The sequence below is a fragment of the Dipodomys spectabilis genome, unplaced genomic scaffold (assembly GCF_019054845.1).
Source record: "Dipodomys spectabilis isolate Male_0828 unplaced genomic scaffold, ASM1905484v1 ptg000478l, whole genome shotgun sequence".
Lineage (NCBI taxonomy): Eukaryota > Metazoa > Chordata > Mammalia > Rodentia > Heteromyidae > Dipodomys > Dipodomys spectabilis.
This window is the reverse complement of record NW_024871155.1, coordinates 140,817-153,484: the sequence shown is the minus strand read 5'-3', so window position 1 is coordinate 153,484 and position 12,668 is coordinate 140,817. Positions and strand designations below refer to the sequence as shown.

The window sequence follows — 12,668 nt, the reverse complement described above, 5'->3', positions numbered from 1 at the left end:
GTAGTCCCATTTGTCGAGTCTCTCTCCAACTTGTTGTGACCCTGGGACTCTGTTCAGGAAGTTCCTGCCTGTGCCTATTAGTTCAAGTGTTTCTCCTACTCTGTCCTGCAGTAGTTTCAGAGATTCAGGTTTAATGTTAAGGTCTTTAATCCATTTTGAGTTGATGTTGGTGCATGGTGATAGGCTGGGGTCCACTTTTAGTCTTCTGCATGTGGCCGCCCAGTTTTCCCAGCACCAGTGGTTGAAGAGGCTGTGTTTCTTCCATTGTATGTCTTTGGCTCCTTTGTCGAATATCAGCTGGCTGTAGGCCTGTGGATTTATTTCTGGATCTTCTATTCTGTTCCGTTGGTCTTCGGGTCTGCTTTTGTGCCAGTACCATGCTGTCTTTGTTATTATAGCTCTGTAGTAGAGTTTGAAGTTCGGCATGGATAGCCCTCCCATATTGTCTTTATCCCCTAGAATTGTTTTGGCTTTTCTAGGTCTTTTGTTGTTCCATATGAATTTTTGGACTGTTTTCTGTATTTCAGTGATGTACGTCATTGGGGTTTTAATAGGAATTGCATTGAGTTAGTATATTAGTTTTGGAAGTATCACCATCTTTACTATATTAAGTCGGCCTATCCAAGAGCCTGGCAGGGCTTTCCATTTCCTAGTGTCTTCTGCAATTTCTTTCTTTAACTTTTTATAGTTTTCATTAAATAGTCCTTTTACATCTTTGGTTAGGAAAATTCCAAAATATTTTATTTTGGGGGAGGTTATTGTGAATGGGGTTGCTCCCTTTATTTCCCTCTCTTCTTGTACATTGTCAGTGTACAGGAAGGCAACTGATTTTTGTGGGTTTATTTTGTATCCTGCTATTTTGCCGAAGTGATTTATGATTTCTAAGAGTTTGGGGATGGAGTTTTTGGGATTGTGAAGGTATAGTATCATGTCGTCTGCAAAACGGGATAGTTTAACTTCCTTTCCCTATTTGGCTGCACCTTTATAGCCTCTACCTTTATTCTTACTATCTTCTTGTTGGCTGTACATTTGTTGCCTTTATTCTCGTTTTGGCAATTTCTCTATTGATCCGCCAACAGAGCATGTTGCATCTTTCCAGTGCAATAGAGACAGGCTTCTCTAAGTGGTAAAGACTAAGGCCAAAGATTAAATGTGGCAATACTCCAATCAATCTATCATCTGAGGTGACCCTGCCTCCAGAAACTCCTACAACTTCACAAGCAGTTTTGCAGCTCATGCATAGTAAATATAGAGACTTAAAATTTCCAGATATGACCATTAGACAAAATCAATGAATTAAACTAAGTTAGAAAGAGTTATCCCAGTAGATCAGAGAGTTTTTAACAAAAAAAAAAAGGGACCTCTGATTATAAAAGAAAAAGAAAGATTCTCCCAACAGTTATGATTAAGTTTAGTCCAACTTACGTTATAGGGAAGAGATGGTGGTTTCCCACAAAATATCAAGTTAGTAATGTCATATTTCCTGAACCAACCGAAGAACCATTTCCTTATACAGGAGCTTATAAAGATCAAAATAGTTGGATAAAAATAAAAATAAAAACAGTACAATATAAGTACAGCCCTGTCTTAGGTGTGTTAATTATTAAACATAAAAAGGCCGAATAGATGATGCATTCTATTAAACAATGAGCTAGACTCGGTTCACACCACTTCGCTTAAACCGTTGGTGGGAGAGTCATCAATTTTCATGTAATTCATCAATGCTCTGCCTTTTTAAAAATTGAGTACATGCTTAAATAAACAAAGGATCTATGTCACAATCACACACTGTATAAAAATATTAATTCTCCTCAATGAAGATACACTCAGACGCAACTCTTTGGAGTCTGTGTCTGTCTGTCACTTGGCCGACTCCTTGCCCACCTATCCCGAGATCCCTGTCCCGTCGGTCCCAGTGCTCCGGCTGAGCTGGTCCGTTGCAACTTCCAGCTCTTTCTACTTTCCGTGGAGCTGAGGAATCCAACCCAGGGCCTCATGCATGTGAGGCAAGCACTTTACCACTGAGCCATCTTCCCAGCCCTTATTATTATTTTTAACCCCAGGACTGAAGATAGAACTCAGGGCCTAGATGCTGTTCCTTGGCTTTTCCACTCAGGCCTGGAGCTCTACCACTTGAGCCACAAGTGCCACGTGTGGCTTTTTGGTGGCTCTTTGGAGATAAGAAGTCTCCCCGCAACTCTGGACTGGCCTCCAACCATGATCCCCAGGTCTCAGCCTCCTGAGTGGCTGGGAGGAAAGGCACAGGCCGAGGATGCTCAGCTTGGACCTTAAGCTTGGCTGGTGCTCCTGGCCGTGGCTGGTACCTACGTAGGCAGGTCCAGGCCAGCCTTGCAGGAGGCTCTTACCGGCAGGGCCTGTTGCTGCAGGATCCTGGGGGCCGACTGGTGGTGGTTCTTCTCCAGCTCTGCCCGCAGCCTGGTGTTTTCAGCCAGCAGCACGGAGGAGAGGACGGCCGGCAGGTTCTCGCCTGTGGGCAGCAGGTGACCACAGACGCGGGATATGGAGGAGGCTGCCAACGTGGCCAGGGGTGTGTGGGCCTGGGCCTTCCTGCCCCCATGTGTCTGCCCTGCTCTGCCTTGAATGCGCTTCCATTGCACTCCTCCTCGGCTCCACACCCTAGGCAAACACCCAGGACAGGTGTGTTGGTGGTTGTGATGTCTTGGTGTGGGAGGGGCCTGCGGAGGACGAGGCGGAGGAGCCGGCCTTGAGCTAGCCTTTATAAGCACAGCCCTGAGGCCCGAGGCCGCTGCAGCGCACCTCATGTTTCCCAAAGGCTTTCCTGGGCGCTTGGTCCTGGTGCAAAGCTGCCAGCCCGCCTGGGGCACGCGCCGCCAGAGCCCCGGGCATCCCGGCGTGCCAGGCCGAGGCACGGCCACCCTGTCCACGCCCGGGCCGCGTCCCTTCCACGAGATCCCGTCCCCCGGGGACAACGGCTGGCTGAACCTATTCCGCTTCTGGAGGGAGGAAGGCGCCCAGGGCATCCACCACCACCACGTGCGAAGCTTCCAGAAGTATGGGACCATCTACAGGTGAGCCCGGGCCCGCAGGGCTCAGCGCTGTGCTCCTCTCCACACAAGGATCTGCCCTGGGGTCCCCCACACTGCCTTCTCGTTTACAGAAGGAAAAGGCCTCTGGGTTTCAGGCACTGAAGACTCAGCCTCACCCTGCGCCCCCATGCTAGAGATGGGGTGCCCTCCCTCCTTCCCTCCCTCCCTCCCTCCCTCCCTCCTTGCCTTCCTTTGTTCCTTCCTTCCTTCCTTCCTTCCTTCCTTTCTTTCTTCCTTCCTTCCTTCCTTCCTCCCTCCCTCCCTTCCTTCCTTCCTTCCTTCCTTCCTTCCTTCCTTCCTTCCTTCCTTCCTTCCTTCCTTCCTTCCATCCGTCCTATACTGGGGCTTCAATTCAGGGTCTGGGCACTGTCCCTTATCTTTTTCACTCAAGGTTGGCCACTCTGCCCTTGAGCCACACCTCCACTCTGGCTTTTGGTTGGTAAACTGAGAGATAAGAGTCTCGTGGACTTTCCTTCTCTGAGCTGGTTTTTTTTCTCAGCTGGTTCTGATCCTCAGATCTCAGCCTCCCGAGTTTCTAGGATTCCAGGCGTGTGCCACCAGACCCAGCCAAGGACAATCTCTCCGCTTTTTTTTTTTTTTTTGATGGGTCATAGGGCTTGAACTCTGAACCTGGGCGCTGTCCCTGAGCTCTTTTGCTCAAGGCGAGCGCTCTACCACTTTTAGCCACAGCACCACTTCCGGGTTTCTGGTGGTTCATTGGAGATAAGAGTCTCATGGATTTTCCTGTCCAGGCTGGCTTTGAACTGTGATCCTCAGATCTCAGCCTCCTGAGTTTCTAGGATTCCAGGCGAGAGCCACTAATCCTGGCTGAGGACAAGCTCTCTTAATACTTCTTCTGCACTCTGGTCTTCAGAACGGCTGTAAATGAAGTTTGTGAAATCCCACAGTCAGGGAGAAGACCCTGGCTCTGTTCCCTCTTCCCCTCTGGGCCAGTTCCACTCCTCGGCTGTGGGGTGGGGTGCTGGCTCCCCTTCCGTACACCAGCAGCTGCTTCTGCTCCTGTCTTTGCAGGGTCTGGAGCCTCTGCTGTGCAGCCTTAGGCGGTGAGGCCTCAGGGTCTATGGCTTGTTCTGGTGTAGCAGGGTCTAAGGTCGGCCATCTTCAAGCTGTGTGTGTGTGTGTGTGTGTGTGTGTGTGTGTGCCAGTCCTGGGGCTTGAACTCAGGGCCTGGGCACTGTCCCTGAGCTTCTTTTGCTCAAGGCTGGGCACTCTACCACTTGAGCCAGAGCACCACATCTGGCCTCTTCTGTGTATGTGGCACTGAGGAATCGAACCCAGGGCTTCATAAATGCTAGGAGAGCACTCTACCCCTGAGCCACCTTCCCAGCCCAGGGCGCCATGTTTGGAGGCTGTGCGTTCACAGAACAGGGTGGAGGTTCTGTTCGCAGGCCAGCATGCTGCCTCCTCTCCACCATGAGGCCCGCTGGTCACCAGAGCCTTGGGTTGTGGCCCAGGGACTGGGGAGCTAGTTCTAATCTACTTGGAAAAGCATGGAGAGAATTTTCTGGAAGGTTGTAGGCAAGCCGAAGACAAGACTGGGGGAGGCAGGTCCCGGGCTCTGGGTGACACAGCACAGTGAGCATGGAGAAAAAGCCGGGCGCCGGTGCTCACGCCTGTCATCCCAGCTCCTCAGCAGGCTGAGATCTGAGGATGGTGGTTCACATCCAGCGTGGGCAGGCACGCTCCCTGGAGATGAGACTCTCTCCTGTCCCTCCAGGGAGAAGCTTGGGAACATAGAGTCTGTGTATATCATGGACCCCGAGGACGTGGCGGTGCTGTTTAAGGGGGAAGGGCGTCACCCGGAGCGCTACCTCATCCCGCCCTGGGTGGCCTATCACCAGTGCTACCAGAAACCCACCGGCGTGCTGCTCAAGTGAGTGCGGCGGGGGGGGGGGGGGGGGGGGATGATCAGGGGGCCGAGAGGGGGGGCTGAGACTCACTCTGATGGAGGGGGTACAGAGGGGGGCCTTGACTCCCTGGCTGAGCTGACCAGACTGTTCATGAATAATGTGTGCGTGGACGACTCTATTTCCAAACCAACCAGGAAGAAGCTGGGCTGGAGGCGTGGCTCAAGTGGCAGAGCCTCAGCTGAGCAAGGAAGCTGAGAGCGCACCAGGCCCTGAGTTCGAACCTCAGTACCAGCCCACGGGCACACAGGCACACGCGTGCACGCGCACATGCACACACACTCCATTTCCCGCTTGCAGTGCGCACAGCAGAGTCGGGAGGCAGTGCACTTGGGTTATTATAATCATAATTATTATTATTATTTTATTCTCTCTCTTATTGGCCAGTCTTGGGGCTTGAACTCAGGGCCTGGATGCTGAGCTCTTCAGCTCAAGGTGAGCCCTCTACCACTCGAGCCACAGCTCCACTTCCAGTTTTCTAGTGGTTGATTGGAGATACAGACTTGTCCCATGGCCGGGCGCTGGTGGCTCCCGCCTGTAATCCTAGCTACTCAGGAGGCTGATATCTGAGGATCGCAGTTCAAAGCCAGCCCGGGCAGGAGAGACCATGAGACTCCTATCTCCAATAAACCACCAGAAAGCTGGAAGTGGCGCTGTAGGTCAAGTGGTAGAGTGCTAGCCTAGAGCTGAAGAGCTGAGGGACAGCGCCCAGGCCCAGAGTTCAAGCCCCAGGGACAAAAAAAAAAAAAAAAAAAAGACTTGTCCCATGGACTTTCCTGCCCAGGCTGGCCTCGAACCGTGATCTTCAGATCTCAGCCTCCTGAGGAGCTGGGATGACAGGCGTGAGCCGCAGCGTTCGGCTGTCTCCTCCTCTTGCTCTCGGGGCCTGGCCCAGGCTGGGGGTGAGGGGTGGGGGTCAGGCCCAGAGTCTCTGATTCTGGGGCCCTGGGGGTGGGCTGTCCTGCTTCTTCAGGAAGTCCGAGGCCTGGAAGACAGACCGCATGGTCCTGAACCAGGAGGTGATGTCTCCGGAGGCCATCAAGAACTTCGTGCCCATGATGGAGGCCGTGTCTCAGGACTTTGTCAGACTCCTGAACAGACGCGTGAAGCAGCAGTGCTCTGGAACCTTCTCAGGGGACCTCAGTCACGACTTGTTCCGCTTTGCCTTCGAGTGTAAGGGGCTGGGCTGGGGAGGGGTGGGGTCCCCTCTCCCCGGGACCTCGCTCATCTTACCCTGAGTCCCTGCTCAGACCCCGCAGGACCTGTATCTGCATGGCTTTCTACAGATTGTGTGGTCAGGGGCTGGGGGAGGGGGGTAAAGGCGGGGTGCTCTGAGCTTGGTATAATTCAACCTCTTTTCCAGTCAGACTGAGTCTTGGAAAATGGATTACCCAAGGATTTGGGCCCTTAGTCTCCCTTCCCACTTATGGAGAAAGTGTATAGCTAATCTAGTCAATCAATAAGGCACTCTCCTAGCTGGGTGCTGGTAGCTCATGCCTGAGATCTGAGGATCGCCATTCTAAGCCAGCCCAGGCAGGAAAAATCTGTGAGACTCTTTTTTTTTTTTGTCTGTCCTGGGGCTTGATCTCTGGGCCTGGGCGCTGTCCCTCAGCTCTTCAGATCAAGGTGAGTGCTCTACCACTTGAGCCACAGCGCCACATCTGGTTTTCTGAGTGGTTTATTGGAGGTAAGGATCTTAAGGACTTTTCCGGCCCAGGCTGGCTTTGAACCCCGATCTTCAGATCTCAGCCTCCTGAGCAGCTAGGATGACAGGCGTGAGCCACCGGCGCCCAGTGTCTGTGAGGCTCTTATCTCCAATAAACTACCAAAAAGCCGGATGTGGAGCTGTGGCTCAAGTGGTAGAGCCTGAGCCTTGAATGAAAAATCTCCAGGGACAGCGCCCAGGCCCTGAGTTCCAGGCCAGGCGCCGTGGGAGGGCTGCTGTGGAGGCTGGTGGATAGGAGGCCAGGGGCTCCCCTCACCTCGGCCTCCGCTGTCCCTTCCCCGCAGCGATCACCTCCGTCATATTCGGGGAGCGGCTGGGCATGCTGGAGGAGATAGTCGACCCGGACAACCAGAGGTTCATCGACGCCATTGAACACATGTTCCACAGCAGCGTGCCCATGCTGCACCTGCCGCCCGGCCTCTTCCGCCTCCTCCGCACCAAGATCTGGAAGGATCACAAGGAAGCCTGGGACACGATTTTCAACAAAGGTGGGGGCTCGCGCTGCTCCCCTCCCTGGGACACACAGGGAGGCTGGGGGGAGGGGCTGCTGGGGCCTGGAGGATTCTACGGTCCCGTGGGTCCCTCCTGCCCACGTGACCACGGGCAACCCTATCCTCCCCCCAAGATGCCATCAAGGCTGTAAAGATGGGGTGGTGGGGAGGCAGACGCCCTTGGCCTCACGCCTATCATCCTGGCTACTCAGGAGGCTGAGATCTGAGGATTGAGGTGCAAAGCCAGCCCAGGCAGGAGAGTCCATGAGACTCTTTATCTTCAATGACCCATGAGAAAACGGGAAGTGGCGCTGTGGCTCAGAGTAGGAAAGCACTGGTCTGGAGCTGAAGAATTCAGGGACAGCGCCTAGGCCCTGAGTTCAAGCCCCACAATGGACAAAACATAAAGGAGGAGGGAACTCTCCTAGAAAGATCAAAGGACTGGCTCAGGTGGTAGAGCACCTGCAAGGGGGAACGCAAGGAAGAGAATTAAACGATAGCTACGAAGGCTCAGCACAAAGTAGCAGCTCAGTGACACGGCCGCCCCTGCCCCGGCCCTCCCCTGTCATCCGCAGCCAGCAACTACACTCAGAACTTCTACCTGGACCTGAGACGGAGAAGGAAGGTGGACAGGTACCCAGGCGTGCTCCACAGCCTCCTGGAGCAGAACAAGCTCCCGCAGGAGAACATCGAGGCCAACGTCACGGAGATGCTGGCGGGGGGCGTGGACACGGTGAGTCAGGCCCGGCAGCCACCGGGGCCTCCTCAGCCAGGCGCCTCCCCTCCAGCCGTGGGCCCTGAATCTTCCACCAGATCCCCCCCAGCTGCCTCCCTCTCCTGGCTCCAATCTCCTTGAAGAGTGAGGCCCGAGGGTCTGAGGCTCATCAGCCTTCTTATTTCCTGTGTTGGGACCCAACGTGGACAGGGAGGTGCAGGCTCTCTGTGTGTGGGTGTGTCTCTGTACTGAGACTTGAACTCAGGATCTGGCGCTCTACCACTTGAGCCACATCTTCATTTCCAGCTTTTTGCTGGTTCCCTGGAGTGAAGAGTCTCATGGGCTTTCCTGCCCCGGCTGGCTCTGAACTGGGATCCTCAGATCTCAGCCTCTTGAGGCATGTATACTAGGTGTGAATGGGAGTTCAGAAGGAGGGCCTAGGGGCTCTCCAGAACATTCCAGCCTTTGGAAGTTTTTTGTTGTTGTTGTTGTTTTTTGTCGGTCCTGGGACTTGAACTCTGGACCTGGGCGCTGTCCCACAGCTCTTCAGCTCAAGGCGAGCGCTCTACCGTGCTCTACCACTTGAGCCACAACACCACTGCCGCTTTTCTAGCGGTTTATTGGAGATAAGAGTCTCAGGGACTTTGCTGCCTGGGCTGGCTTTGTTTGGGGATCCTCAGATCTCAGCCTCCTGAGTAGCTAGGATGACAGGCGTGAGCCACCATGCCCGGCCTTGGAAGAATATTTTTTCTTTTTGCACATTTGCTCTTGGGCTGTAGGCTTTGCCTTTGCAGATGGTGGGAAAAAGTGAAAACGTGAGCCAGGTGCCGTGGCTCACGCCTGCCATCCCATCTACTCGGGAGGCTGAGTTGGGAGGATCTGAATTTGAAGCCAGCCTGGGCAGGGAAAGCTGTGAGACTCTGATCTCCAGCAGAACCAGCAGAAAGCCCCGAGTTCAAGCCCCAGGATGGGCTTGTGTGTGCACACACGCGCGCACACACGCATGCACACTCATCCCATGTCTCCTGGCAGACCTCCATGACGCTGCAGTGGCAGCTGTACGAGATGGGCCGCCACCCGAAGGTGCAGGAGCAGCTGCGGAGAGAGGTGCTGGCCGCGCGGCGCCAGGCCGGGGGCAGCATGGCCGCCATGCTCCACCTGGTCCCGCTCCTCAAAGCCAGCATCAAGGAGACGCTGAGGTGAGCCCAGCGGGCCCCTCAGGCCCTGATCCTGGGCCTGGAAGGGATTTCCAAGCCCCAAGTTCAACACCAGCGCCAGCACAGAGTCTGGAAGGGGGAGGGAGACACAGTCCTGCCTCTGTTTACCCCAGGGGTCCTCCCCGGGGGCGGAGGGGAGGAGCAGTCTGCGTCCAGGCTCTGTGTGAGTGTGGGGTGGGGGGGTCTGTCAGTGTCTGGTGTCTTCTTCCTGCAGGCTGCACCCCATCTCTGTAACCGTGCAGAGATACCCGGAGAACGACTTAGTGCTCCAGAACTACAAGATCCCTGCCAAGGTCGGGGTGCTGGGAACTGGGGCGCTGTCTGTCGGGGTGGCGGGTGTGATTGGGGACAGATGGGGTAAGGGGGTGGTGGGTGACCCCGAGTGTCATGGAAATCCAAGGAAGGGCCGGACAGGGGGGCTGGGGAGGGAAGTCCTTCCTGTGATCTGCCCAGCTGCTTGGGCCTTCCCAAGGGCTGTGAAGGACAGGGCCTCGTGCAAGGTCACAGGGCCCCCTTTGAGGACACGCAGTGGCCAGCGAGTCCTCCCCTGGGTCTCGGGGGGTGCTGTCAGGCGAGGCCAGCCCCCCTGTGACCTGTGCCCTCTGATCGCCTGGGTCCCCAGACGCTGGTGCAGGTGGCCAACTACGCCATGGGCCGGGATCCCAGCGTCTTCCCCAACCCCAGCAACTTCCAGCCCGCGCGCTGGCTGGAGAAAGACAAGGCGGCCACGCACTTCCGGTTCCTCAGCTTCGGCTGGGGCGTGCGCCAGTGCCTGGGCCGCAGGATCGCAGAGCTGGAGATGGCGGTGCTGCTCATGCACGTGAGTGTGCGCCAGGCCTGCTCCTCCTCCTCCTCCTCCTCCTCCTCCTCCTGCTCCTCCTCCTCCTCCTCTTCCTCCTCCTCCTCTTCCTCCTGCTCCTCCTCCTCCTGCTCCTCCTCCTTGTCCTGCTCCTCCTCCTCCTCCTCCGCCTGCTGCTCCTCCTCCTCCTCCTGCTCCTCCTCCTTGTCCTGCTCCTCCTCCTCCTCCGCCTGCTGCTCCTCCTCCTCCTCCTGCTCCTCCTCCGCCTGCTGCTCCTCCTCCTCCTCCTCCTCCTGCTCCTCCTCCTGCTGCTGCTCCTCCTCCTCCTCCTGCTCCTCCTCCTCCTCCTGCTGCTGCTGCTCCTCCTCCTCCTGCTCCTCTTCCTCCTCCTGCTGCTCCTCCTGCTCCTCCTCCTCCTCTTCCTGCTGCTCCTCCTCCTCCTGCTCCTCCTCCGCCTGCTGCTCCTCCTCCTCCTCCTGCTCCTCCTCCTCCTCCTGCTGCTGCTCCTCCTCCTCCTCCTGCTCCTCCTCCTCCTCCTGCTCCTCCTCCTCCTCCTGCTGCTGCTCCACCTCCTCCTCCTGCTCCTCCTCCTCCTCCTGCTGCTGCTCCTCTCCTCCTGCTCCACCTCCCATCCTCCTGCTGCTCCTGCTCCTCCCCTCCTCCTCCTGCTCCACCTCCTCCTTTCCTCCTGTTCCTCCCCTCCTCCTGCTGCTCCTCCTCCTCTGCTCCTCCTCCTCCTCCCCCTGCAGCTCCTCTTCCTCCTCCTGCTCTCCCTCCTCCTGCTCCTCCTCCACCTGCTCCTCCTCTTTCTCCATCTCCTCCTCCATCCTCCTCCATTTCCCCTCTTCTTCCATCTCCCCCTCCTTCTCTCTCTCCCCCTCCTCCTCCAGCTCCTCCTCCATCTCCCCTCCTCCTTCTCCATCTCCTCCTCCTCCTCCATCTCTCTTGCTCTCCCTCCTCCATCTCCCCCTCCTCCAGAGCTGCAGATGACTGTGCTCATTGATGTGTGGCTGGGCTGGGCCTGGTCCTGAGGAGTCATCCAGCCATCTCCCAGTTCATCATTCCTCTCTTCTATCTCTTCCCCCTCCCCTCCCCCTCCTGCTCTTCCTCCACCTCCTCCTCCTCCACCCCAGGAGTACAGGGCCAAGGACATCTGTTTATTTTTATTGTCTGGGTTGGTCATGGAGCTTGGACTGAGGGCCTGGGCAAAGTCCCTGAGCTCTTTCACTCAAGGCCAGCGCTCCACTACTTGAGCCAAGCTCCACGTGTTTTCTGGTGGTTCACTGCAGATAAGAGTCTCACAGAGTTTCCTGCCCCGGCTGGCTTTGAAGTGTATCCTCAGATCTTTGCCTCCTGAATAGCTTGGGATTCCAGGCATGAGCTACTGGTGCTGTCTGTGTGTCTGTGTGTGTGTGTGCATGTGTGTGTGTGCATGTGTGTGTGTGTTTGTGCACGTGAGTACGTGCATGTGTGTTTGTGAGGGGGCTGTCCACCCCCCTCTGTGGGGACGGGCAGGGTTGAGGTGTGCGGGGGTCCAGGCTTAGGTTCAGCCAACCCAGCAGCCAGCAACAATCATCTGGGACCCAGGGTGGGGGGCTGGTTTTGGGGTGGTGACCCACTCTTTGGAGCTGGCCCCTGCCTGTGGCTGAGTGGGTGACTGGCTCCCAGGAGAGACACCCCTTCCCTCCCCAGCCCACGCTGTTCCCCCCACCCCCGCCCCTCGCCCCCAGGTGCTGGAGAACTTCCGCATCGAACTGCAGCAGCTCAGCGAGGTGGGGACCAAATTCAGCCTCATCCTGGTGCCGGACAAGCCCATCCTCCTCACCCTCCTGCCCCTCGCCCCGGCCCCCGCCCCGCCGGCACTGCCGATGGCCCAGGGGGACCCCTGAATCTCCAATCCCCCCACCCCAAGCTCAGTTCTGCCTTCTGCCCTGCCCCCTCTGCCCTGACCCCAGGAAGCCAATAAACAGTAGACCTCCACTTGGGATGTTCATTTCCAGCACATTCTATCCTGGGGCCCACAGAGGCTCAGGAAGCTGCAGGGCTGACCCCCAGGCTCCCCCAGGGCTGGGGGTGAGGCTGGCCTCCATGTCACTGGCCAGGGCCAGCCCTGCCTCGTGGGTAGGACCCCCCCCACCCCGTGGAGTGAGGCCAGCTCTGGGCTCTGCTCCATCCTGGGGTGTAGCCAGGACTGTGGTCCCTGGGGGTGAGGGGCTGGTGTGGGGTGATCTGCTCAGAAGAGCTGCAGGCTTCTCCTCCCACCTGCCTGGCCTCCAGCGGGCCTGGCCTGGTCCCCCTCCCCCTGACCCCCTCCTCAGACCTGCCCAGACTCCAGTGGGCCTCAACCCTGGCTGCCCTCAGGGGCAGGAGGCAGGGAGGTCATCGGCTCTCCACGTGGGTCCCCTCTAGTCCACACAGGAGCGGGTCTAGCCTGGGACAGCAGCCCAGCGGGCTTAGCCTGCTGCCCCTCCCCCCACCACGCCACCATCTGTCTGTCTCTGTCTCTCTGTCCTCTCTCTCTCTCTGACAATACTGGGGCTGGAACTCAGAGCTTTGCACTCTTCCTTGGCTTTTTCAATCAAGGCTGGTGCTCTACCACTTGAGCCAGACCTGCACTTCTAGCTTTTTGCTCGTTAATTGGAGAGAAGGGTTGGATTTTCCTCCCTAGGCTGGCTTTAACTGTGATCCTCAGATCTCAGGCTCCTGAGTAGCTAGGATGACAGG

At 56.6% G+C, this 12,668-nt stretch overlaps 1 protein-coding gene across 1 annotated transcript; it reads left to right on the top strand.

Annotated features, from left to right (window-relative positions):
- Positions 1–2,781: 2,781 nt before the first annotated feature.
- Positions 2,782–11,833, top strand: LOC122098456 (cholesterol side-chain cleavage enzyme, mitochondrial-like). The gene is made up of 9 exons (XM_042668885.1): positions 2,782–3,050; positions 4,807–4,962; positions 5,970–6,169; positions 7,007–7,210; positions 7,789–7,946; positions 8,961–9,127; positions 9,360–9,438; positions 9,768–9,965; positions 11,675–11,833. The coding sequence occupies exons 1-9, from the start codon at positions 2,782–2,784 to the stop codon at positions 11,831–11,833; spliced, it is 1,590 nt and encodes a 529-aa protein (XP_042524819.1).
- Positions 11,834–12,668: the final 835 nt, after the last annotated feature.

Coding starts and splice junctions, on each gene's coding strand:
- LOC122098456 (XM_042668885.1), top strand. CDS start 2,782: ATGTTTCCCAAAGGCTTTCCTGGGCGCTTGGTCCTGGTGCAAAGCTGC. Junction 6,170..7,006: donor GTTCCGCTTTGCCTTCGAGT/GTAAGGGGCTGG, acceptor CCTTCCCCGCAG/CGATCACCTCCGTCATATTC. Junction 9,439..9,767: donor ACTACAAGATCCCTGCCAAG/GTCGGGGTGCTG, acceptor CTGGGTCCCCAG/ACGCTGGTGCAGGTGGCCAA.